Genomic DNA, 27,768 nt, shown 5'->3' on the forward strand with positions numbered 1-27,768 from the left:
AGCCAGCCATGTATACATTTAAGGATTTCCTTTCCAATGTTCTCCAGTGACTGTGCCAAACATGACCCATCTTCCCGTCCTCAGTCTGAACGCCAGGTCACAAAGCTGAGCCCTGCAGCAGATGGCACGGTTCTGTTCGCTGCCGACCGGGTCGGGTACATCTTCGTCTACAACGTGCGGACCCTCAGCCAGGACCACCAGCCTCTAAGAGGTCTGTATCCTCTTCCTCCATCTCCCTCTCTCTTTAAGCCTTCCATATTATTCAGATCCACAATGGTTTGAAGCTGGTGTTTCTCAAGCAGAAGACGACAGTGGTGTGGTAGAAATGACCATGTAAATCATTCATTTTCCTGCAGAAAACTTTTGGCGCGCCCACACCAGCACTATAACCGGGTAGGTGCACAGCCTTTTACATTCACTCCTTCAAATCTCTTCACCCCGCATGCTGTGTCCCTTGTAGCAAGGCCCTGCAGTCCCAACATATGTATATAGCCAGTGATTGCTGTCAAATATTAATTAGGCCTCGCGCCACTGCTGTGACTTAAAGTGTGCTCTGCACTGGAATTAACAGCAGCAAAACATTAGTCAGTAATTAGCAATGCAGAGAGACCTATTGCTCAAACACCCCAATGGGTACAGCTTCATCTTTACCACAAGCCAATAACTCTCGCCCCGAGTTGTTGGGGAGATGCATAATTTAGAGTGTTTCCAACAGTAGCCGCTGTGTGCGACGGACATAAGCTACAAGTCCAAGTTAAGATGCGTGACATATGGTTATTATGGTCCCAACCAGTAAACACGACTGAATGCATCCCAGTATCTTGAAAATCTCCTGTAAGTACGTGAAGTCTCTGGCACCATGTGTTCATTTACTGACCACGGTGTAGAGAAACACCATACCAACAGTGTGTATCTCTGCTCCTACATTTATAACTCCTTATGGATGAACCAAACACACTTCTCTGGAGCGATAACACTCCATACTCTGTGCATTTAGTCATTTGGCAGACGCCTTTATCCAAAGAGACTTAGAAAGGAGGCTGAGAACAATCGAAGCATACAATCAAAAATCCGATGAGCTACAAAAAAAATTTTGTGTGACCTAGTTTCCGCAAGAGGAACTGGGCAGAGTGCAGCCTAGCCATAGGAATCAGAGGGCTAGACAAAAAAGTCAAGTATTTTATTTATTTTTGTAAGTGGTAGTGCAAACTGTAACTAGAAGTGCTTTCTAAATTCATAAAGAAATGACTGTGTGAAACCAAGCATCCCTGCCTATCGGGGTATGTCAACATGCAGGGATAGAAGGTAACAATTTCCTCTGCGCAGGGGGAACGACAACACAACACTACAACAGCTGCACTGTAACTTATCCTGCACCATGATGACAGACTTTCATTATTTAACAATACCATTGGGGTTCCAACCCGCAACCTTGCGGCGGAGAGTCCAACACCCTTACCAGTGGACCACAGCGGTCACTGTTAATGTTCTGATCAAACACTTGCTTGTTGTATTTTGGTCTTTGTATTTTGACGCCTCATAGACCCGCATCTCGTATGTGTCTTGTACGTCTCCCCATGGCATGCTCTCACACAGATTGAGTCCACGCTTGCCTCGACAGTCAGGCCATGCAGCGTAGCCGGAATCAGAAAGATAGCCAAAAAAGGCTAGTCTTTTTAAATATTGGGTGGTAGTGCAGACTGCAACTAGAAGTGCTTTCTAAAGGCCAAGTTATGTCGACGCGACGCAAGGGGGTTTACGGACCCATTATGTCCTTGCGGACCCTCCTTGCGTCCACCGCAAGGGCCTGACGTGCGCCTCTCAAAAATGTTAACCTTGCGCCGAGGCGACGCAGCAGCAAGGGCTGTGATTGGTCCGCTCACTGAAACGCAACCCGTACCAAAAGATGTTCACGACTGCATCGAAGCGTCTGCGTGGTCCTTGCTTTGCGTCGACGTGGAACCATAACTGAGCCTTTAGAAGGGAGGCTGAGAACAATCAAAGCATACTATCTAAATCTGATGAGCTATGATGAAAGGTTGTGTGACCTAGTTTCCGGAAGAGCAACTGGGCAGAGTGCAGCCTAGCCATAGGAATCAGAAGGATATTCTCAAAAGTCTTTTTTGTGGTACTGCAAACTTCACTTGAAGTGCTTTCTAAATTCATAAAGGAACGACTGTGTGAAACCAAGCGTCCCTGCCTATCGGGCAATGTCAACACACAGGGATAGAAAGTAATAACTTGTTTTTTGCAGGAACATTAACACTGCAGCAGCTGCACTGTAACTTAACCTGCTGTCATAATTTAATGATGCCGTTTGGGTTCAAACCAGCAACCTTGCTGAGAGTCCAACACCCTTACCAGTGGACCAAAGCAGTCACAATTCGTTTTCTGATCAAACACTCACTCGTTGTATCTTGTCTTTGTACTTTGACGCCTCACAGACACGCATGTCATGTGTGTCTTGTATGTCTCCCCATGGCATGTGCTCACAAATATCGAGTCGACACTTGCCTTCACCGTCAGGGCGTGAAGCAGGGGAATCAGAGAGCTAGCCAAAAAGGGCTTGTATTTTTTAGATGTCATAAGTGGTAGTGCAAACTGTAACTAGAAGTGCTTTCTAAAATTCTGGAGAAAAGCTGATCTTACTGTGTGAAACCAAGCGTCCCTGCCTATCCGGGCATGCAACACGCAGGGATAGAAGGTAACAACTTCCTCTGCACAGGGGGAACAACAACACAACACTGCGACCGCTGCACTGTAACTTATCCTGCACCATGATGACAGACTTTCATTATTTAACAGTTTCATTGGGGTTCAAAACAGCAACCTTGCGGCAGAGAGTCCAACACCCTTACTAGTGGACCAAAGCGGTCACTGTCCGCATTCTGATCAAACACTCGCTCGTTGTTTCTCGGTCTTTGTACTTTAGCGCCTCACAGACACGCATCTCATATGTGTCTTGTAAGTCTCCTCATGGCATGCGCTCACACGGATCAAGTCTACGATTGCCTGGACCGTCAGACCGAAGCCTTTTATCAGTGGGTGTCCTGCCGGGGGGTAGGTGCTGTCTATGCTCTGGCTCACGTCTCCCCTTCTTCTGCTTTGGTATCTAGACTGCAGATTGTGGGGAACGGCCGAATGCTGCTCACCTCCTCCACAGACTGCACAGTTCGCCTCTGGAGCATCCATGGAGAATTCATCGGTGGGTGTGGTTCCTGCACAGGGAATTACCCCTTCTTTTGTTGACATTTTCCCGGGTCGTGCAGATGACATTAATCATGGGACTAGCTCACACTATTAAGTGGGAAGGGTGGAGATGAGCAGGGAGAGGGAGAGGAGGAGAAGGAGGAGGGAGAGAAGGAATAGGAGGCGGAGGCGGAGGAGGGGGAGGAGGAGGAGGAGGAGGAGGAGGGGGAGGGGGAGGAGGAGGAGGAGGAGGTAGCTGCAGAGAATAATATGATCTTTTTGTGCTCATCAAACATTCGTCTCCCTGAGTCCATTGTCTAGGACTATGCCATTTCAAATTATCCCTGACTCCATGGGGTAGGACTATGCCGTATTCATTTCCTTCAAAACTGTCCATCTATATAAGAATGTCCGGAGAATAAAACCTCAAAATTAATTTTAAATTGGAATTCTAGTGCTGTAGATATCATGAATACAGTGTTAGAGGAATCATGATTTATTTTTCCTCACTCATAGAAAGAGACAATTTGTCATTTATTATCTTCCTAAGAAAAGAGGATAAAATCCTTTTTTAATTCAAGTGCTGGATGGTTTTCTTGAAAGAGATCACGCGGCGGCATTAGAATAAACGAAGGAATCCACTCAAGAACATGAAGAACCGTCAGACAAATGGATTGGCCCAAAGTGTATTCTTGGATTGCCAGGGTTTGTCCTGCTGAAAGCACAATGAACCTGCCAAGATATTTGACACAAGTTAATTAACACCTTTCAGGGCAATGGCTGCCCACCCCAGACATGTTATCACCTGGGGAGGCAGTCTGCTGCCTCCATTCCTTCGGTCTGATTTGTGTTATTTTCCATGGACAGAGGGTGTAGTGTGTTGAACCTTTAGCCTTCTCCGTCAAATAGCCATTCCAAAGATGGGTTACCACGCCGGCATATGCATGTCTTTGGCAGGATCCCCAAACATAGCCTACCAAAAGTGACCAAATTAATGAATTGAGTGACCTTTATATGATCATCTTTATATTGTATAGTCTGTGAATGAACCGGGAAACCCAGCAGGGAGGTCGAGGCGTGACGTCCGTCACCGTGGCGTGTCGTCTGCCGGAGAGGCCGTCTCTCAGTGGGATATCGACTGAGGGCTGATGATGGTTCCACGTTGACACAACGCAAGGACCACGCAGACGCCTCGGCTACTTCCTGAACCTCTTTTGGTTCTGCATTGGTTTTTATTGAGCGGACCAATCACAGCCCTTGCTGCTGAGTCGCCCCGACGCAAGGTTAACATTTTTGGGAGGCATGTGTCAGGCCCCATGCGGTGGACGCAAGGAGGGTCCGCGAGGACGTAAGGGGTCCGTGAACCCCCTTGCGTTGCGTCGACCTGGAGCCATTATCAGCCCTTTAAGGAACATGATCCGGGCCCTCGCCTGCTCTCTGTCCCCAGGGACCTTCGGCCAGGCGGACAGCTGGAACCTCCGTATCACCGCCTCCTGGGGGCACCCCACGGTCCCCCATGAGATCCTGGTGGATCCCCTCAGCATGCCGGACCACCCCGTCCTCCGAGCAGACCCAGGTGCCCCCCGCCCCGCGGACCCCCGACACGCACACCCCGGCGTGGAGACGCTCAAGGTGTGAGCTGCATTTAAATTCAATTCAATTCAATTCCATTTTTTTTTGTATAGCCCATAATCACCATTACAGTCTCCAAGGGCTTAACAGGCCAAATATTTACACACCCCGGACCCAAGCCCCCACAAGGGCAAGAAAAAACTCCCTTAATCAGCAAGGAAGAAATTGAGAAGGAACGCAGTGTGGGGGCTCCCTCCTTCCAGGGATGGTCAGGAGGCCAGTGAACAGGGTCATCGGTGTGATTATATCCTGCCTCCTGCCTACGGCGGTCCTGCCCTTTACGGTAGTGTCTGTTGTAACAGTGGTCGTGCAGCTGGCAGTGGCTCCTACTCTGAAAGCTTTGATTGTGCTCCACTGTGGATAAAAACATCTGCTGAATGACTGAATGTAAAGTGTAGTATCGCTCGCTGAAATCTGCTTTTACTGCCTCTCTCTCTCGCCCTCTTTAGCAGCCCGAGTCCCATCCTCAGCCCTCATCCATCAGTGACAAAGACATTGAAAAAGAAATGAAGGGTATATTGTATCCAGAGCAACACGGCTTGCGGTAAGTCAACCCACAATGTTATTACTACTTCAGTCGTATAGAGACTATACAAAAGAGATATGGAGCTAAAGTTTTGCGTGACATCTTTTCATTTCTTAGCCTTCGGCATGAAATATTCAAACACAGCAACAAGTCCCCGTCCAGCGGAGGGCAGACGGTGTACCACAGTCTGAAGTGCTTTGACATCATGGAGCTACCAGAGATCTGTGTGAAGCCAAACCCGACCTTAGGTGGTCCCCAGCCCTTCATAGCTTCCTCCCCTGAAGACCTGGAAACAAACCAAACCACATAGAAACAAGGATAGTGCTTCCCACTCCTTGTTTGTTCTTTCCACAAAGTCTGATGTTTTATTGGCCGTTATGTGGCATTGTAGTCGGGGGGGGAAGAGTGTGGTTATTGCTTCGCACACACTGCTGACTGCAGGCTAGTTCAGGGTCCTGTTTGACAGTTGGGATGCAATGAAGTTTTGCAGTAGATGGAATAAAAACACAATTTGTGCTGATAAGGGGAGTTGGGGGACTGAAAGGATTACCTCATCTCCCAGAGCCCCCCAGGGTTGATATAACTGTTGTTTTGTTGGTTGTTGTTTTAGGGACTGGTTTAGATGAGAAGTGGGAGTGAGTGTATATTTAAACAGACGCTTGTCCACAATCGAAGGATGAGAATAATTCAATGCATAAACATATAAATTCATGAATAAACAAATGCATTTGAGACCTATCATCCATGGGAATAATTGGTCTCAAAATAACTTTATATTTTGAAATACGTTTTCTATTCAAATGACTGAGCTTTGAGTGTGATGGGGTTGTTTCTCTTCTGATACAGTATTGATTGGTTTTGTTGTTACTCTATTGATTACAGTCCTAAGATGGAGGGTTCATTTAATTCATTATCATTGCACTGATGAACTAGATTCCCGGGTGCTGGCCTAGTTAGTGGGTTCTGCACCTGCTGAATAACTGAGTTGGTTTTTTGTTGGTTCATTGGCACTTTAAATAGCTTATAGCAATTTTTTAGTAGAGTAAAATGGGAGGTGGACGCCTACATTTTCTTATTCTATAATTCCATAGTAGGCCCATTAATTTCTGTATTCAAAGATGACTTCGAAAACCGCAATGTCTGGTATACTGCGATTAATTATTCATGGTTTTACCATTATGTTATCATGTGTCAGAGATTTCTTGGTGAAGGAAAAAAACTGTCTAAAAAATCTTTGGTGAAATTAAAAGTCTGTAAGTATCATTATTAAAGTGTCCAAAAAAATGTATACAGGTTATAAATATGTTGGTGTGTGGATGTGACGACACGTATTAAAAACAAAACGTTCCTGGTATAAACCTGCTTTTATTGGTAGGTCGGTGGGTTGGTAGGTAGGAAATAAAAAGTAAATATTGCTTGCATTGTGTAAAACGCGCAATGTGGTATGAAAAGTAGAGACATTGATCACGGATGGTGACGATAATAAATAACTACAAACGTGGACACTGGGCTACAGGAACAAGTGATCCGTTCCGCCGCTAGAGGGCGCGCCTGCGCCTCGGAGGACGTGGTTACCTCCTCCAGCTCCCGTCTTGTTTTCCGTGTAGCGTGAAGAGGGAAACGTTTTAAAACAGTGTGTCAAAAAGCTCTGACCGCTGAAGGTGATATAGCCTCTGCTCACCGCTCTAGGGATGCTACCGAACAACCTTAACACTGGGCCGAGAGTGGCGAGATACTTGATTTTCCTCTCGTTTTGTAAGTATTCACTTTTAGTTTTCACTGCTGGAGTAAACAGTGTTTCTCAGCCACGCTTTAATCGGAAGACGACCCTCACCAAACCGTAACGATTAAAGTTGCATGCAACTTATAGTGGAGTGCGACTGTTGTAACGGGATGTAGTTTAGGTTACGAGTTAGTTTTTTGAACGCACCGTCACTTCTGGGGACTGTTGAAGAAGTCACGGAGGAGCCGTGGTTCTCTCGCCGCCTCCCGGGTCGCTCTTTAGGGAGCGCTGCTAGAGAACGAAGGGTGTCATCGATCAGGATCAATGATTACATTTCAGTGGGATCATGGATGTTGTATGGATGTGTGTTTGCGTTCCGCTGGTGATCGGCTTCAGCGTATACAGATTTAACGTTAGTTAAGTGTTGGTCAGTAGCGATAACGTACTTGTTCTAGAGATTTGTATTTATTCTTTCCGATTAAATTATGAAAATTATTTTATTTCATAGTAAATTAATATAGCCTTTACCGTTGCTACAATATTGCAATTTTATGTTACACTTACACACGAGTCGGTAGAAATAATAGAAGCAAACAATCAAAATGTTTGCTTTTATTATTAAAACGCCTGTGGCACTTCTATGTTTGTAATAATTGGTATTTAATGTGATGGCTGGGTGACAGTTGGTTTGCGCTCCAATGACTTTCACTGGCACTAAATCAGGCTTTTAGGTCATGTTGTTGGATTTAGGCTGTTTACATACTAATTATTTCCTATTATCTTTATAGCGTTACTAGGCAACGTGTGCATCACTGTACGTTTTGAGCGGCAGGTCATGTTTTATATCATGTGTGGCCGGTGTACCATGAAGTTGAACTGAAGAGAAAGATGGGGAAACCATGACACGAAGGCAGAACAAACATCAAGCGTAAAGGTCTGACTCACTCGAATGATTGTTCTATTTCAAGAACAAGCACTAGTTAAAGGTTAGAGAAATGCGCTTAAAGCCAAACTGTTAAGTGCTTTCAATTTCTTTGAAACGACAATCAATTGGGTAATGGGCTCAAAGTGAATGATTGATTACTTGACCGTACAACTATCAGAATAACACTCTGGCCAAACATAACGTAATTATGAAAGCCATTCGTGAAAGGCCTGAAGAGGGCAAAATCAGTTATACAGTAAAGGGAAAATGAAAATAAAAGGTTGGGATGGAAGAATTTTGCTACTGACTTGATTGCCTTGACCAAACGCTATATTGTAAATGGACTTTCACACAGGCCCGCCATCTGATACTGTTCTGACGTGACAGAACGGGTAACTTGACTGGTCGGCCCTGGCACCCATTCTAGTTACTGAGAACTTAACTGAAGTTAGTGAGAAGCAGATGTATGATGTTTTGAACAAATATTTATTTATAGTGTAAAGAATGTTCTAATCGCACGTGTTTGACCCCACATCACCCCTATGAACAAAGACAAAGGGTCTAATCCACCAAATAGTTATTTTTGCATGCGATAACTGTTTTCTATGCAACGCGTCCTCAGACGACAGGGACTGCTGTTAAAATATTTTTGAACGAAGTGTTTTAACAATGTTGTTACTGGGGTAAGCCAACCGTCTTGAGATGCCGAAACCCCCGAATCCGGCAGTGAGAAAATCCCTGGGCTGCCTGTTAATCAGAGCCAGTGGTTAGAAACACAGACACCGGCCCAACTGGCTGTGCAGATAAAAGAGAAGCGGCGACAACAGGCGACTCTGTCCCGCCAGGAATGAAGACGCAAGGCTCCGCGACGGGACCCTAACCCCCTCCACCCCCTTCCCCACCTCCTGTGGGACTGTCGTGCGAAGACATGGGGAAGTTTGAGGCAGAATGTGCTGCAAAAACTTGGCCGTGTTCCTGCGCGGTGTGCTTTGTTCCAAGCGGCACACTGCAGTTTGAATCCCCCCAGATAGAAGGAGCAGGGATTCGCCAGATGAGAATGCGGGACCGACGCCTACATTATCTTGTGTTGGCGTGTCCCTTGTTCATGTTTCAATCCCTGCAGGAGGCCAGGAGCCGGTTGGATTAGGTTTTTCTTGTTTTTCTCGGAAATATACAAACAAAGGAAGATTATATTAACAACAGGATAGCACAGTGGCTGCAATCCAACCCACCTGTAGACGCCCTTGAGCAAGTCGCTTAGTGTTGCGTATCTAAAGAACGGACTGTAGGTCGCCTTGGAACGAGCGTCTGCTCAATGACTAAACAGTGAATAGCTGGAGACACCATCAATTCAAGAAAACAGCTTTAAAGTACTTGCAAGGGGCTTTCATCTCTCCCCGATGTTAACGGCGTAACAGTTGAAACAACTTTAAAATAACAGATTTGGTACCTGCAGTGCAATTTATTTGCTACAGTTCAGGTCTTTTACGGCTGGGCTTTTTACCGCCATCATGGTTAGACTGTGGCGGTGATGCAGAAGGCATTCGGAGGCTGCAAGCCGGTAAAGGTTAATGATGTGGTTAAGGGAAGAGCGGTTCAGAGAGGGCCTTAGACTCTCTCCCCTGGGGGTTATTAGATGCCGGGACGCCTTCTAAATGTCATTCAGTGTGTTGAGGAGTTCCTCTCTTCTCAACACATGAAGAATCAAACGTATATTTCTGTCTTATCTTAAGATGTCTCAGTGTTTCCCCCAGCACTGTGTGGTTAAGGTGGCCGCCTTATCAACAATAGGGCCCCGCCTTGACTACCAATGAAAAAAAAAAAAATATATATATATATATATATATATATTATATTATATATCATTTTTTATTTTACTTATTTTTTAATATTTGTAAATTATTATGCATTAACAAAGGACAAAACTCTTGTAGGGAAAGAAAACATACTTCCATCAGCCCACTTCTCGAACTCCTTGACTAAGACATTTCCCTGGAGAAAGACTGATCTACTTGAATGGGTTCCTCCGCCCTTATGTGGAAAGGTTTTGAAGTTGTGGTCACTTTTAGTTTGATTGTCTTCTAGCGGTGGACTTCCTGGTGTACCTCGTAAAATTATATATCTCTCTCTCTCTCTCTCTCTCTCTCTCTCTCTCTCTCTCTCTCTCTCTCTCTCTCTCTCTCTCTCTCTCTCTCTCTCTCTCTCTCTCTCTCTCTCTATATATCCCCAGTAATGGTAGGATGGTCTTCCGCTGTCAGATATGTGCTCTCTAATTAACACTCTCGAGTGCTCTCTGATGGGGGCTCAAAGGGAGGCATGAAATCTGACACCCCCGTTTTTCTGGTAATTATAGTCCTATTAAAGTTTGACTGAAGGCCTGGATTCCATGACCATATTTCCCCTCGTTTTAATATCGGCAGATCCGATGTAGCCCTGAATACACTCTCAGCAATACTGATGTTTGATGAGACTTATTGATCTGTAGATCTTGGTGTTTTTTTTTTTAAGTAAGACTTATTGTCCAAAAATCGATGACAATATAATTTGATAGAATAATTTATTGCAAACTTGCATCAATGAATGGCAGGCGATGCACTCAGAATCCCAGCACAGACCCGAGAGTTAGCCCCTAGGGATGTGTTTTAAAATCTCTCCAAAGCTAAAACTCAATGACATCATGAGACAGTTTTTTTCTTATTTTTCTTAGTTTAAGCCTCTTAAACTAATAAAACTGCAGCAGTGCCCTAGGCGACAGAGTGTGTCTGTGCTTCCTACTCTGAATTGTTTTAATTTAATAAGATGATTTATTTTTAAGCATGTGTAAAATATGTTTTTCCTCCTCCGCTCATTACAGTTCACTACAACCTCGTTACTGGCAGCTCCAAGAAAGACTTGCAGGTAAGAACTTGGATGTTCGTGGATGTTATGCAGATGAAAACGTGTGTGTGTGTGTGTGTGTGTGTGTGTGTGTGTGTGTGTGGTTTGTCTTGTGGCTTGCTAATTGGTATGCATCTCACTCATTTTGTTTTCTCCTAACCTTCATGAAAGGCCTTTTTTTACCGGTTTGTTTGTTTGTTTGTTTGCGTGTGTGTGTGTGTTTGCGTACATGTGCTTGTGAGAGGGGATCAATGGCCTTTGGTTGGAAACTTTAATTCACTCTTAAACACAAATCCATACCTCCTCACCCGCTCCACCCCCGGTGTCAGACAAGTCTTCCCCTTGGTTGCAGTTCTGAGTCTGCAGTTGCTGCTCCATGAATAATTAAGAGGTTCAGATGCTCCACTTCTTATTGGTGGGAGACACTGGTGACAGCAGGGTGCTTGACAGAGCCGCTTAGCGTCACAAAAATGGGAAATTACTTTTTTGTTTTTCACCCAGGTCAGCCCGTTTCCTCTCCCCCTTCAATTCAACGCCCCCCCGTCCCTCCTCAGCGTGCACACATTTGGTTCATCTCAGCCTCATTCCGGGAAAATCATTTCAGGCAGATGCTGTCTGATGTCGAAAATGCAAGACAAAGTTTTGGAAATTGCAGTTTGATACTTTCTCTTATTACTTATTACTTATCAACTTTTCTTTTTACCGCATGGTTGAATGTGTTGTTTGCAACTAGTGCCTACCCTTTATTTCAGGGTGAAACTCAAAGGGCTCTTACACCTGAGGGCTTAAAGACTCAAGCCCAACACTCACCGGCGCCAAAGCGGCGCTTCAAAAAGAACGCCCCCATTATTCCGGACGTACTAGCCCACACCGGCGCTGGCGAGACGCGCGGCAGCGCGCCACGCCGACCAAATAGGCTTCACGCCACTGTTCTATTCCCTAGCGTCGCCGCCCCTGAAAAAGCGCTTTTTTAAAGCTGTTTGGTACATCTCGGCTTGATACAAGGTCCTGTACATGTGGAGATTGTTGATGCGCTAGATGAATAATTCCACAATGCAAAAGGGATGTGCAATGAAAGTAAATAAAGTGTGTAAAGTGAATAAACCGTAAACAAAGTGCCCGACAGTACATAAAGTAACTATGAATTATTGTGACTATCATTGTAAGCGTAAACAGAGGATCATGGGCATCAGGGCCATATATGTAGTCATAAAACAACTGGTATGACGTTATGGTAGCCTATACCGACTAAGTTTGTTGATCTGCTTCTTTCAAAACATATCCCAACGGTGCTGCAGCGTGCTGCTTCCTATTGGTGCTAGGGGCGGCTTTTCACGCCCGTGAAATGCGCACCACTGCGCTTCGGCGCCGGTGTGTGGCCGGCTTCACTCTGTGGTGCTAACAATAAGTGATTTTTTACTATTTCATCAAATGCATAATATGGGAATATAATATAACCCAGAACCTTTTGGAATGGAATCAAACTTCTGTGTCCAAAACATTTTTTTTGTTGTTTTTAATTTCGACTTCTGTACAGTTGTTCAGAAAAATAAATGACACACTAGAAAAGTGCTTCCCAATAGTCATTCAACTTCCATTAACAGAGAGAAGATTAGAGTCACACTAATTTAGTTGAAGTAGTCCATTCAACACATTCAAAAAGCCTGAGAGGATGCAAACCCCTAACTGACAATTAATGAACGTCTCCACCGTCTCAATACACTTTTATTCTATTCTTAGGAAAAGCATTGCCCCAGAAACTTACCCAGATTTCAAAGTTTCTATTTATTGACGTGTCTCACATTCTTGGACCTAATCCTCCTCCCCTGCCTTGGGAGCTAGCCACGAGGGGCGTTGCTTGGTTACCATGGGAACCATGGTGGTAGCCTGTCTCCCAGGCTCTTCACCTCGCCCCTGTGGTGTTCAGTATGTGCCCGTGTCTATTAAACATCATTAGGCCCTGTGTTTCTAGACCCACATCCATTTTAATTTGATACCACTTGACAAGCCCTGCATGTGAGATGTCTCGCAACTGTCGAAATAGAAAATCTTCCTACTAGCAAAAAGGAAATCATTGTTAGAATGTCAAACCAGTCCAATTATAAGCATGTGTTTTCAGTCTCTTTTCACATTTACAGTGTTGAGCAGGGATGCTGACATTTGGTGCATGATGCGAGATGGTAGTGCCCACAGTTTTCATCAATGTATAATGGATCTGGATATGAACCACAAATGAGAATACAGAAAATGGGCCAGTGCAACAAGCTCGGTGCAGATGTACAATAAAAATGCAAATTAAAGACAAACCACAGACCTAACCAGGACGCCTTCTGCTCCATAAATGAGCCCGACGTAGCGCCACATATTGGTCAACATGAACGACCCTCACTATCGGCACAGAGTTTAATCGGTCTCAGGGCAGCTAGCCTCAAGCCTGACCTGCATTAATAATCGGAAACTGGCGAGCAGAGAACGGAGGGTTTTGTCTCACACTATGGCCTCAGTGTCGATTTCCACCATGACTGGAATGCAGAACTCAAACCTCATAGGCTGCTGAGGTTCATGAGAGGCCAAATGAGGTGAGAATGCTAAACGTTCAGGTGATTTCTATAGCAACATTCACAATAGATTCAGAAACAGACCTTCGTAACTGCGATCCTGCTTTTTGTAGTAGTAGTAGTAGCAGTAGTAGTAGTAGTAGTAGTAGTTCAAATACATCAACATATTTAAGTCAAATAAATAATCAGACATGATCCTACTTCAATGCCATGTGAACTGATCCGTGAAATCTTTATTGAGCGTGTCTGATGCACAAGACAATGCATTAAAAAGCCTGTCCGCTCGTCTCGGACTCATGATGGCATGCAATAATATATTATATTCTTCATTCTGCACTGTAGTAGATGAATGAAAATGACTGACATCTCGTAGCAGCATGTACAGTGGAGATTAACTGAGGTGTGCCAAACCTAACCTGCCACGTCTTTCTTGGAGCATAGACCTTGGCACACTAGATACGCAGCCATGCCCTCATAGCATCCCTCCCCCCCCCCCGACCCGACCCAGCCAGTTGAAGACCGCCCCGAGCATGCTCGCTTGCATGGATCTTTACAAGCCTTGACTTAAAGAGGCTGGCATAGGCACACACAGGTTACCAGACGATATTTAGCTGGGAGGCTCCCACACACATCCTAGATAACGAAGGCGTGCAGTGTTGCTAGTCTAACCTCGAGAGCCTCGATCTTTGGCAATCTTGGAGAACTTCCCGTCACGAGGGAACGTCAGACGAGGACATGCTCGCACTAACAAATGATTTGGAAACTTCCTGTGCAGGATCCTTGCAAAACAATGAATAATGTAATGAGTGTGTCTCCCTGGGATCATATTATCGCATTGCCCTATTGGTCTGTTGTTTATTTTGGTGGAAGGCCAGTGGAGCTGTGTAGCTTCATGGGGTTCATGTATTCGAGTGGACATCCTCCTCTGTGTTAACTTACGAACTGTGTTCACTCAAAAAATGAAATCATACAGAGACTTTTAAAAATGATCAAAGGCGCTGTAAGCGATGGTATCGTTTTGGATAACGTCCTGTCGGTTTAGGGCCAGTTAGCACCCCCCTCTCCTCTCTCCTCTCCACGTTGCCACATATTTCCGATCCTCAGATCGAAGGCCTCACCGATGTAAATGCCGGTCTTGCATGACTCTTTTACTTTTCTTTTCTTTTTCGTCATCTGGAAACTTTATTTAGTTTAGTGCAGAGGGGAGGCGCTGGGAGGCCAATGTTACGGACCAAACACTCTATAGCAGCGATGGCTGTACATTACAGAATAAAGTATTGCTTGCACCTTTTTTAAGGTCATTTTTTCCTTCCATGATCAACTCGCTGGTCGATCCAAGTGTATTCCAAAGGCCAGGATTTAAAATAACCCTGCCTGTGTTTTAAATTCTCAGTGTACCTAACTGTAGAACAGATTAATCGCTTATTTTTTAGGAAAGAAATGTCCTAACTGCCAAGTTGGCCTCCTGTTCTCCACCGCTTCATCTTATGTTTTGCATAATGTACGCAAACGTGAAATCAAGGCTGTCAAGCTCCGAAACTTCCTTCCCACACTCGTACAATGTAATCTATAAATATGTTTGTGGATGCATCTGCTCTCCTTTTTTTTCGGAAACCTTCCCAATTTTGAGTTCATTTGTGTTTTTTTCTAAGTTGTATTTTTTGTCTAAAGTCCTATCTTTGATTTGTAAAGCTCTGGGCTCGCTCCTTATTGACTGACCTTTATAGTTTGCAATGTTTAAGATTGAGACACTCCCAGTCAGTGGATTTTTTTCCCCTCCGTTCACCGGCTGTGCAACTGTGTGACGCAAACAGCTGTAGTTCAGCGGGATGGCGTGAGTTATAGGGCATTTGTGCGTGTTGATAGTAAGAGACTTGTAAATAAAGAGGGGTACGGGCTGGCTAGCATTTGTTATTTGTAGATTATGTAATTGATGGGATTGGATTTTATGATAACATTATGTATACACAATTGTGTATATGTATATAACTGTCTAATTCTAATATCATTCATTCAGATTTTGAAGGGAGTTTGACTCTAGGGAGGCATTTGCAACAGTTGAATCTGAAATGTATTTGTGTTAAAGTACCTGTGTAATTACCAATGGGGTCGTTGGTAATGAAAATGCCTGGAAATTCAGTTGAGTCAAAATGGTGCTGTCAATAACCCCAATTCTTTACATATATCTTCAACTGATGCACATATTTAGTTTAAAATAGTATTGATCTATATTGTATCTACTCATCTGAATTTCTTTTTTTTTTGCCACATTCTTTCATGGTTTCCAAGTGACCTGTGTGTCCACTTTCCACCAGGTCAGGGCCACTCAATGTTCTTTCTACATATGAAGCAGGCCTCACTAGTACCTGTGTATACACTCTGTGTATACATATGCTTATGAACATATAACTCAATACTCGTCATCTCCTGGGTTGTCAGAACACATTCTTATACGTTAGTTTCAATATCCCTAGCTTTAGAATTATGATTTAAGATTATTAGTCCACTCATCCTCGTTGTTGTTTCACTAAATTATGGTTTCTGCACAACAATAAGATTATCAACAACGTGTCCACCTCCAAATGGTTCCATGATGTCCTGACTAGAGCAGCTAGTCAGGCCATAAGTGGTCATAAACAATCGTGTCAGTCATTGAGTTTTCATTCATTATTCAGATTCAGCCAACGAAATGGAAGTATTACTTATGTTCATTTTATGATTTGCATAAAGTGATTTCTGTATTTACCAAATACAAAATAATGTACTATGTCTTGTTTATGCCTTTTGAAAGGTGCCTGATAAATGAGCTTGGCATGGCATTGAACAGTGTTCACATGTGTGGGTACTATTCAGTTGTGAAGTTATAAAAGAGTTCAGTAAATGTATTATATATTAGTACTTATTTTATTTATTGATGTGATTAGGAGGATGCAGTGACCTGATACTCGAATAGTTGATAACCGATTTGTTTTGGCAGTTGGCATTAGACCCTGCTGTCTTTTATATGCAGATGTTTGTTTTGTTGCTGTTGTGAATTTGTGACTTCTTACAATTATTGTGAATTTATATGTATGCATTTATTTATTATTCCAAGACGGCTTTAGATGCAGAATTTGATCTGGATGTGAAATGGCCCACTGTGGCTTGCCTTGATTGGGACCTCAAACACCAATAAAAAAAGATTCAATACATAACAGACGCTCAAGCTCTGCCTATCTTAGCTTCTGTGAAACAATAATTTATTTTTCTTCTTAGAATTGGTAAACAATGACTGACTGGCTTTGTGAAAACCTCAATGCTGTAAGCAAAAAGTGATTAAAGCCTGTTTCTGTTTATGAATAAACGAATCAACAGTGATTTAATTTTTTGTTAACTTGTTGTTGCTGCTGCATGTTGAGTTTACTTCGTTATTTGTATTCTAGGTGGTGACCTGATTGGTCAAAATCAAAGCTGCCCTCCAGTCAGATCTATCTGCAAGCCACCGTCAGATTAGTTTGAATAATATCAACTACAAAGAACTATGTTTTAGAAATGGATGTTGTATTTCAACTCCAAGGTTGAGGATTCAACCCTTTCGTTATTGTTTTACACATTACTCGAAAATGTATGTCTTAAGATGTCTGCCCTCTACCTGCTCCATAATTACCTGTCAGAATTTGATTTGGATCAAAGCAATGCACAATTAAATAGACTTGCTGTAAGAAAAAATATTCGTTGAAATGTAAATCCGCCAACACCGCCGCATGACAACTTTTTCGGTTATGCATCTATAAAACATTTCAGATGATTTGCATTGAAATTCCATCAAAATCAAGTAGGACATGACCTTGGTAACCAGTTGATATTTCATTTTTTAGTGCATAAGAAGTGCAGTGCAGCTGAACTGTCAGGGTTCTAATTTCTCAAACATGATCAATCTTACAAAAAGTATAAATTTTCTTGTTACAAAGTTTGCATTTTAAGTGTGCACTCATCGTTTTAAAAAACATTGAAAAGCCCACTCATCTAGATTCAGTGCTGACCCTTCATGAAGTAGAATATCTGACGGCCACTTCAAACCCAGTCACAGATTGTATTCCCTCTCCACGCTCGTCCACAGTCTATCCTCTTTGACTGCGTCCCACCTTTTCTACTCCCATCATGGCCTCCGTCTGAAATCCCTCAACCTTGAATCATTCCTGCCATCACCGAATGAAGACCTAATGTGACAAGAAGGCTCAGTCCTATCAGCCATGCGTCTGTGCCCCCAGGGAGCTGTAGAAGAGGGCAGGGAGCCAGTATTCCTCTGTAATGGGAAATACTGCACCACCCAAGAGGAGGGGATCCCAGGGGTTTATGACAGGGCTAGATGCTTTGGGTAGGAGAGCCGACTACAACAAAGCGGGTTATGAACACAGCTCAAGCAGTTTTCTGAATACAAATGTCATGTAATAGCGCTTGCATACATACATACATACAATGTATACAATGTATGAGATGCACTTAATGTATCACACTCAATGCAGAAACGGCACTAATTCAATCCGGCATTTGTTTGAATTTGACTTTCAGTCTACCTTCTTGTTAACTACTAAAATGTCACATTTCCAGTCCATTGAAGAGCCATTTCAAAGATTGGCATCAACATCCACTACATTCATTGTAACAACCTGTTCAAAACATTAGAAGCACACTCTAAGCTTACCACTGGCTGATGTCACAACATGAGAATATTGTTTTTCCCATTGTGCTCCAGACTGGGTTCCGTGGCACTGACTTGAGGAAAGTCCTACTGAACACAATGGTTGAGAAGATCAGATGTCTCTGTTTGCATCAGTATTGCCGCCCAGCCTGCCAGCTCTCATGAATACCTTTCTTCTGTGGACGAGGTAAAGCCTCTTCTGGCGATGGAAAGTGTGGAGGCAGAGCACTTCCTTTGTTACCATCAGCCTGCTCCCCTCGGCCCGGCTTCAAATGGTCGGACCTCAGCAAGCTTTTCTCTGGTGGGTAGTGTAATTATACAGATGCACCGGCACACTCCAAAGACACTCTGGTGGCGGACGTTTGAACAGACCATTCATCTCTAATGATCTTTCAATGAACTCTAAACCTATCGTTATTGAGGGAAACGTGCATTGTTCCTGAAGTTGTCTTTCAAGTCAGGAGTTGAGTGGAAAATTCTGACAGGCCCCGTTACACACACACACACACACACACACACACACACACATACACACACATACACACACACACACACACACGGAGAGAGAATTGGGTTGCACACAATCTATTGGGTTGGCATCCTTACACAAGGCCATCATATGGTTGTGATCGCTGTCTATCTGGTTTAGCATCCCTGGGCAGGAACACGTCAGTTCTCCTTCCCATTGTCTCCCTCCTCGGCTGGAGGAGAGCGAGCCAATGATGGCCGTCATCTGTGGCAGACCGCGAAAGGTCCCGTTTTCTGGCATACTTCTGGCGCTGGCAACCCTCTTCATAATTGTGTCCTAATTAGTATTCAATTCAGGTTGGTTGTGTAGGAATTTGCATCCTCTCATAGGGCTGCCTCACACAAACAAATATTGTTTCATTAATTCATCTAGTATCGTTTATTTTGTATTTCTTTTATTGATAATCTGATTATTTGTACTGATTACTTTTAACCCATTCGTTTTCAGCTCAAAGGCTTACGAATTTTTCCGATGGCTCGCCTTTGGCTGGAGATAAACTAATACATCATCATTATTAAACATGTAGTTCTTGTAAGTGAGTAAGTGGCATTCCCGAAGAGCTCCGTTGCGTTCTCTTTGGCAAAAAAATTCAAACGGCACGACGCACCACACACACTGGGTTAAAGAGCGAGTCTGTTGCAGTCACTCTGCTACACCCTCTCTGGTGGAACCCCTGCCGCTGGCTGAGGGAAACGCCCCACTAACGAGTGCACCGCTTGTCATTTGAATGCGTGGTGGGAATGTCGCCACGGACACACAGCTCCCAACACTCATAATACTGCACATGCAGGGGCTTTCATTAGTGGGCCATAGTCTTCATCGCCGTTGTGTTGCTTCATTGAAATAGAAGGACCTAACTGACATTTATTTAAATGACAATCTTTGGAGATCTTTGAGCTTGCCACTCTAATGTCGGATATAGTAATGTTCCCTCGCAATATTGATCACAATTTTTATTAAATTATATACATGACATCCCTGTGGTATAATGACAATCCCCTACACAAAGACATATGCTAAATATAATGGCAGAAATAAAATAATTGAATGGCTACATCCAACCCGCACACACAGCATCAATCGCCGTAGAATGAAATCTTGATTCTAAACTAAACATGTTCTTATCAACAATCTCATTCACTGGAAAATGTAAGGTCGCAGGAAAACGTTTATCACGTTAATAATGAGCATATGTAGCTGCCACAATGGCAAACGCTCTCCCTTCTAATAACGTGATGGAAATGTTTTTCTTAAAGGTGACATATTATACCAACAGGTGTGAGTGTGATGTCAGAAGACCCAGATGTGAGGGCTAATCACACTCACACCTGGTGGTACCATACGACACCTTTAAACATGAATAGACTAGACTTATTAAGCCGAGAATCCCACAAAGCAGGTCTTCTCTTCAGTTGAGTTCACTTCTATTTCAGTTGATCTGCGCACAGCGGGCAAAGTCAGAATATTTCTACTTTTTATGTATGTCAAAAGACACAAAGCGGGCTGCATCCCTACCGTAGGTAACCACGGTAACGTGGGCGGGGGGGCTCTCAAAACACTCCATCTGTTGCTACCTTTTCTGGTTGTCTACCTTCCAGCCCCTGCGTGCTTTCTGTTTGGGTCTTTCGCGGTACTGCCCCTGTGAAATGCCATAGAGAACCAACGGCATCATTTGTTTTCTGATTATTCAAACTATTCCCATACTTTTGAAGCTTTGGGTCTCGGGGAAACCTTGACACGCAAATTATTTCGTTGCAGACTCTGCTGCCGCTGAAATGTCTTTTTATTTTTATCAGTAGGTGTTGACGGCATCCGACCAATGAGCAAGAAGGGCTAACGTGAACCCAGCAATGACTTAGTGATGTTGAAGTAACACCTGTATGATAGCAAAGTTAATTTGTAGATTAAATATATTGGCGTCGACCCATTTTCGTCACTGAAGACGATAACGTTGACGAATCGCCGCAGCTCTAGCATTCATCATAATTCTGTCTAGAAGGGCATTCTGAAAGGAGCAGCTATCATACTCTTCTGCCCTGTGTTATTCTACAGATGTATTGTATAGCCCTTCTCATGCGAACCTCTTCTGCAAGGAGGTTTTAATTATGTAGGGACAATTGGAAGCGTGGGCCTAGCATACTCTGCCTGGTCCTAAACTCCATGCACGCAAATCATAACAGACCCACTGTGTTCATGTGCTCCGGAAAATAAATTGATTGCACGACACTATATAGGATACAGGTTTGCCTTCATCTCAGATCATGAGAACAGGCCTCTGACGAGAGAGAGAGAGAGCTTGCTGAGGTTGGCACAGATCCTTCAGCTGTAAGTCACTGATGTTGGAGAGCCCTACTCCGGAGCGCCCTACATGCTGTTGCTCAGATGTTGGAGCGGAACGGCTCCGCTGTCGGAATACCTTATTAAAGAGTTGATGAATATGAGGAGGAATGGGGAAAGGAAGAAAGTTGTGTAAAATAAAAAAATAAAACATCCATAACAGACAGGCTTCGGTAAATGAATAAATCATACATTTTGATCACGACGTGATCATCTCGAAATTTTTCGATTGGCCACAGTGGTGTTTGTCAGGCCAATCGGGGTACGAGTTCACTCTATGTCAGTGCTAATTTAATCATCTGGTTAAGCACCCCAAACTCCCAACCTTCCCCCTTCTCTCTCTCTCGTTCTCTTCTGCTCTCTCTCTCTCACATTCTCTCTCAATGTCTCCCTTACACTCTCGCCCTCGATTTTAGGCTTCGACTCCTGGCAAGTGGGATAATTGTTAGCGTAGAGAGGAAGTCATAAATCAACACGGGTCTCTGTGAGTCATTATCTATTAATACTCGACTGCACTCGCACTGGAGTCCCCGGCACACTGAGCAAACCACTTCCCCAGCCTCTCCTACCCCCTGAAGACGGGGGGGGGGGGGGGGCATTTCCCCCTGAAATATGGACGTGCCAAGAATCTCCAAAATGCGGCTCTTTACGTCTGTTGTGATTGATTTAGTGGGCCTTTTAGAGCGCTTTGGCTTTGTGTGCGCAGACAACAAGCCCGGAGGTTGGGACCAGAGGCCAGTCGATGGCTTAATTGAGCCTACGTCTCACATCTTAACTGCTGCAGGCAGGACACTCTGAACAATTAGCTTGTGCTAATGACGCAGGGTCCACCACCTCGTCCTTTTCCTTGCGGATAACCTTTTAGCTCTTCCTAGGATCACCGTCTCCATATGGGACATTAAAATAATTAAATCACACCTGCATCGATTTGTGCCCCTCTCATGGTTTGTTGTTTTTTTGCCTAATGTATTGAAATCCTCTCTTTTTCGCAGAGCGATGATGCTATGAATGTCGCCTCCAACAGCCAACTAGGTGAGTCCATTTTCTTTATCTTAATGTGTATTATTGCGGCCTTGTAATTAATAGGTTGGTTGGTATTCATGCACGTCTCCGACAACAAGGCTGACAAGTCAGTGGTGAACAAATAAGGGTCTTCCTATTTAGTCTCTTAACAGATACTTATCTCGCCTGTTTTACATGGTTTGGGATACATGTCATTAAAGAGCAGGAAGGAGAAAGCATCTTGCTCAATCAAGGATGTCTGCAGGTATGCAGAGGTCTTTGGGAATCAAACCCAGAAACACTGAAGAGAAGCCAAATTCACTAGCCAGCCAATGCACTATCATGCCCCTCAAATGTATTTAAGACCCCATTTATGAGCCTGATTGCCTTTCAAAGGGACAAACTATCATGTTCATATCATCTCGTTTCATAACATCCCACAAAAGTATCTCACTCCGAGGAGCAGCGAGAAATGATTTCAGTGCTCTGTGTGAATATGAATACAAAACCGTTTTCAGACAAATACAATTTAAACTTGCAATTGACAAAAGGCTTTTTCGGTGTGCAGGATACATTCTTGTATGAGGACAGCCCTTCGGAATGTATCCCTAAGATGAGTCTGAGCAAAAATACTCACTCAAATCTAAACAAAAACGTCTACCTCTGCACTTGCTCACGCACGACAGGAGGTTCCGTCAGGCTGGGTTTTCAGAAGCCTCCGGCAGAGTCAGCTGGCAACATTCTGGACCTGCGCCTGCTGCTCACTGAACTGCTCCGCCACAGACGCTAAGAACACACAGCCATGGGTTTACAGCGCTTTCAGTTGGCAACTCGGCGGAATCAGACAGAGGAATCTGAACGAATGGAGCCCTTCATTCACTCACCTCCCCAAAGTCACCCCTTCTCTTCCGAGCCACGCAGAGAATATTACCTAGCTAGATGTAATAAATGGGATCTTTAACAATAGTACAAAAGGTTCTGTGTGGGTAAAAAGATAAGGAATAATATTGAAATATGTATTTTTAATGTAATGGGCATTCGCATGAGAAATGGAAACTTCACCATAATAGGTGCATTTATCTTACTTTAAATGGGGATTCTGCCTGCAAACTCTGCCCTTCTATTTTAGAAATGTCCAAAACGAAAAAAGTATACTGTTTATTGCATAAATTACTATTGTACACTGTCCAAAAATTTCAAGAGTTTCAAGTTAATAATGCAAAGCAGTACTTTGTATTAGCACTTACTGGCTGTGAATTCACTGGATCTGTAGCGACACACACAGAGATAACACTCTCCAGGTCGTCTTTTGACCCAATTTTACATCTCTGCTCGTTCACATTGCTTGAAGCAACCTCACACAACAGAGTCGTTGGGCAAAGCAGAGCCTCCCAGTAACCTCGTGGATAAAACCCTGCAAGGCCTTTCTTAGTTGATCAAATCTTGCTGGCTCTGCGGACCACACTTGCCAAGACGACACTGCCTGGCTTGACGGAAAGTAGTGCCCAGATGATTTGAAATAAAACGACTGCCTGGAACTACACTGAGCAAACTTTTTCACTCTTCATAAATCCTCCTCGAAGTGCCCGGAGCCAGCGGTGATCCGGACGATGTTATCATCTCTTCTCCTACAGAAATTTACTCATCTTTTTTTACAATCTGTGTTGAGAGAATGTCGCTGTGCTGCTTCACCTCGCCTCTCTTTCAAACCCGTCCACCATTTCGTGTTCTTACCTGAAATTCTTTACGACATATGTTGCTGAAACCGTCAAAGCAAGAGGAAGATATTGTTTAAAAGACAAATTTGGCTTAAAGGTTTAGCTTTAGCTGACCTTTTTGATAAATCCTCTAGCATTCAGAAATCCACTAACGCCATAGTACATTGAGCAATAACCTTGCACTCTAGTGCTAGCCTTCTGTCTGGCTATGCTAGGGTTATTACCCATGCTGTCAGAGCTGTGGGGAGTTTGCTTGAAAGCTCCTTAAAATTTATGTTCACAAGATGTTGATTGCACCCTTGAACCAAGCATCGACCCGGCATTCAGACCCTTCTCTGCCTCCCTTTCTCCCACATTCTTCTCCCTGCCTCTTGCCTGTCACCACACGCCTGAACCCTTGTCTCCAGAGAGCCGTTCTCTTCGATATGGTTGAGCTGTGTTAGTTTACGGCCGGGCGGGACAACATACAAACAGCCCACACTGGACCCCGAATCCTCAACGCTCAACTGTATCTGTGTTGGCAGATGTGGCAAAATCTCTCCTCCAATATCGGTTGTGCCGGACCCCCCTGTTATCTTGCATTCAGTTATTTACAGATGCTTTTATCGAACAACACTTGCAAGCCAGGCTGAGAGCAGCAATCCAAGCCTGCAATCACAATTGGGCCGCTACCCGAACAAGTTTTCCCAAGACCAACAACGCGCTATAGCACACAGAATACCAGGTTCGATTTCTTACATGTTTTTGATAACCATTCCTTTTTAATCTATTAGAAGCACTGGATCGGTTCTGTTTACAGTTAATTGCGCCGGGGCTTGAATTATTGATGCGGGCTGTGCTCTGAGGGCGGACTACAATGCTCATTAGTGTTTAGCAGAGGCTTCCTTGCAGTTGAAACCCCTGAGCACCTCTAATGAGTGCGATTAGAGCATGTCTTTGGTCCTCTTCCTTAACCTTCAGGTAGGGAGCATGCGTGTGTGCCGCTGCTTTTCGCATGGAATTATAATCACTACCTTTTACTTATTTATTGTACATGAAGAGGGAATTTTCTTAGTCTCTCTCGCTCTCTCTCTTTCTGCTCGCTCCTATTCTCTCGCTCTCGCTCGCACGTTTTCACTCTCTAGCGATTCGTCTGGTTTTCTCTCTCTCAATTTCCCTCTCTCTGGGTTCCTGGCTCATTTTCTTTCTCTCTCTCTTTCTGAGACGCCTTCTCCTTTCTTACTGCATATCCCCCTCTACCCCCAAATGCTTCTTCTTACTCCGGCAGGTGATATTTATTGCACTGACCTATTCAGCTCACATTCAAACATGCCCCGTTCTCCTCTGATCCAAGGGTAATTAAACCTGTTGATGGGGAACAGTGTTTGACGTAGAGGATGTGGATAACTCTGGATTATAGCTTTCAGGGGTAATAACACATATACTTTCACAGACATTTATTTAATACATTTTAATGTGAGCGTCGTTAATTTGGTGTGATTTGGTGTGAATTCACACTTGGGTCCTGTCTCAAATTAACGATGCAGTGGGTCTCAGTCTGAGTGCCTTACCAGCAATTACTTTTCTCTTGAAGATGCTATTTTTACTTCAATAAGTGTGTGCTTACTTTTGACAGCTGTAATGCTTACTTTTTTGTTGGTTCTTTTGGGCTTCCGAGCCAGTACGTTATTGTTTCGTACCACCCAGTCCCTTCTCGTTTCACGAATAAAGCATTTTATATTAGCCAGGTATCAAAATCTCCAGCCTCCACCTTTTTAAGCAGAATAGACAGCAGCAAAACACACAGGCCAATCCCATTGAATTGCTATTTACTAAAAAATATCCCCATGGAGAATCTCTTGTTTTTTAAACATAGTAATCACAGCGATTGACATGTGGGTGATGGAAGGGAGTGGTATTTTGAGATCTGAAGGGGGATTGTTTGTTTTCCCCCCTGTTCCCCAAAATCCAATGACGTGAATCACTGGAGTGTGTCTTCTTCTACACCGGCACAATCAAATGCTCGGCCACGAGGCCGGCCGCCCGGTAAACTGACATTAATGACAGCCCGTCCCGTCCCGCGGGCCGTGTCCGCTGTCCACCCCCTCCGATCCGTCACTTGGCTCTCAGTGTTTGTGGCGGCGGGGGCCAATAACCCTGATGTCTGGGGCTGCAACTCAAGCATTTACAGCCTGCGGTGCTGCCGGTGGCGGGCGTTGAGATGTCATTGTAGTCTGGGCCGCTTGCAGCATTGTATTGGCCAGCGCGTCGGCTGGTCCTGATCAGTATTCCCCTCGCTGCGACGCTCACACTTCATCATCAACTTCTGCGCGTGTCTGTGTTTGTCTCTTGCAGTTTCGTTTTCTGTTCTGTTTTTGAGGGTCTTTTATGTGGGGAGCGATAGATAGTGATGAAGCGGTACCCGGATTCAGGATGATGTGGTTAGGGTGTCGGACACCCGGCTGAAAGATTCCAGGCACAAACCGCGATGTCCTCAGCCTACTTGTGGACGTCCCGGAGCACGATGCAGCCTAATTCCTACCTGCTTAATGTGAAGCCTTAAACACAGCTGTGGGGGTGCTTTGGGTGAAAGCATGTGATGACTGAATCGTGGCTGAGGAAAGAGATAAAAATAAGTCGCAGCGAGTGCACCGTTGTGGTGAGTCGGCACATCTGGTCCGTGACACTGATGGAGCTCCAGGGGTCGCAGGTCAACCGACTCTCTGCCCCCCCGGTCGCCGTCTGGCAGCGTACTACAAGGATGTGTTGCCACTGATTTGTGTCAAACGGGGGCAGCACGGCACAGGGCCAGGTCAACACACACACACACACACACACACACACACACACACACACTCTCTCTCACTCTCACTCTCTTTCTCTCTCTCTCTCTTTTATTTATATATATATATATATATATATATATATATATATATATATATATATATATATATATATATATATATATATATATATATATATATATATACACACGTACACACATTCTTAAGTTTACAGACAAACACAGACATACATTCTTGCACACACATACAGGTTTACACACAATTCCACCGATGGGAACGGCTGCCATATTATCGTTCTATCCCTATATTGGAAAAGTTTACACTTTTACCCTATATAACCTATTTCGTCTACTTGTATTTGTGTTGCAATGTTGCCTGTTGGTAACGTTGAGGAAGTCGGGAATTCTGACACGCGTTTGTTCGTTAGTTCAATTAGTGTGCAAGGGCCAATCTTCTTGAGACGAACAGCGGCTGCCTGCTGCACGAAAACAAATAGGAACAAAAGAAGATGTTGTTAACACACCTTCCTCGAGTGTGATCCCCGCTGCTTTGAAGCACTCTGGTTTCGGATCCCTGGGGGGTAATGGCGTTGGCCCCCCCTGCCTCTACACTGGGATCCAACCACCTGATTAGAAGCAGAAATAGGTAGAGTGGAAGTCAGGGATTCTCCTGAGTCTAATTGCTCCTGATTCACTTGCAGGCAGCCCCTATGTTTCTATCTTTACACCGCGGCACCCATATGGCATAGGGAACAAATGACGAGGCGCAGGCTCTTCTCTCTGTGATTTCCCTGACCGCCATTTCTTCAACCCGAATGTTTCCTTTCTGCTGAGATCATAAAAGTAACGACGCTCGTTCGTCAAAAGCAGAGCTGTTCCCAGCTCCTCCTCCTCCTCCCCTTCGGCGGATGGTGTCGTTACAGTGCGTCGCCCCGGCGCTACAACATGCGTCTTGTGGATTAGCTGTTGCCGTTGAGCAAACCCTGAGTAATGGGTGGAAGAGCGGCAGGTGGCTGTGGAGGAATGGAGACAAAGAGGAAGGCCGAGGAGAGAGGCCTTTTTTTCATTGTCTCTCTCATTCTCGTCCCTCTTTTTTGGTTATTAATTGAATCCCATCAGAGTGGAACCAAGGCCAGCGAGTTTAGTCTTAATTAGTTTCCCTTTTTTCCCCTTTTTGCTGCTCTGGTGCCATTGGCTGCTGCCTCTGCACACTGGGGGATTGGCTTATCTGACGTGGCTGTAGCCTTAGTCTCCCCTTGTAAGCGTCGCTGTGCCGGGTGAGCCGTCTG

The 27,768-nt window shown here is 44.3% G+C and overlaps 2 protein-coding genes across 2 annotated transcripts in view; both read left to right on the top strand.

Annotated features, from left to right (window-relative positions):
* Window positions 1-5,657, top strand: part of wdr95 (WD40 repeat domain 95) — a gene marked incomplete at both ends in the record, with an annotated part of 19,684 nt that extends 14,027 nt beyond the window's left edge. Inside the window, 6 exons of the mRNA XM_079732948.1 lie at window positions 85-211; window positions 357-393; window positions 3,117-3,205; window positions 4,637-4,821; window positions 5,271-5,365; window positions 5,465-5,657. Coding sequence (XP_079589074.1) covers window positions 85-211; window positions 357-393; window positions 3,117-3,205; window positions 4,637-4,821; window positions 5,271-5,365; window positions 5,465-5,657 — 726 coding nt within the window. The remainder of the gene's footprint in view (window positions 1-84; window positions 212-356; window positions 394-3,116; window positions 3,206-4,636; window positions 4,822-5,270; window positions 5,366-5,464) is intronic.
* A 1,304-nt stretch (window positions 5,658-6,961) lies between these two features.
* The window catches only part of b3glcta (beta 3-glucosyltransferase a), a 49,074-nt gene continuing 28,267 nt past the window's right edge, over window positions 6,962-27,768 (top strand). Inside the window, exons 1-3 of the mRNA XM_079733473.1 lie at window positions 6,962-7,102; window positions 10,850-10,893; window positions 21,970-22,009. Of these exons, the coding sequence (XP_079589599.1) occupies window positions 7,039-7,102; window positions 10,850-10,893; window positions 21,970-22,009 (148 nt within the window). The 5' untranslated portion in view covers window positions 6,962-7,038. The remainder of the gene's footprint in view (window positions 7,103-10,849; window positions 10,894-21,969; window positions 22,010-27,768) is intronic.

Source organism: Pollachius pollachius (genome assembly GCF_949987615.1).
Source record: "Pollachius pollachius genome assembly, chromosome: 3".
NCBI classification, from domain to species: domain Eukaryota; kingdom Metazoa; phylum Chordata; class Actinopteri; order Gadiformes; family Gadidae; genus Pollachius; species Pollachius pollachius.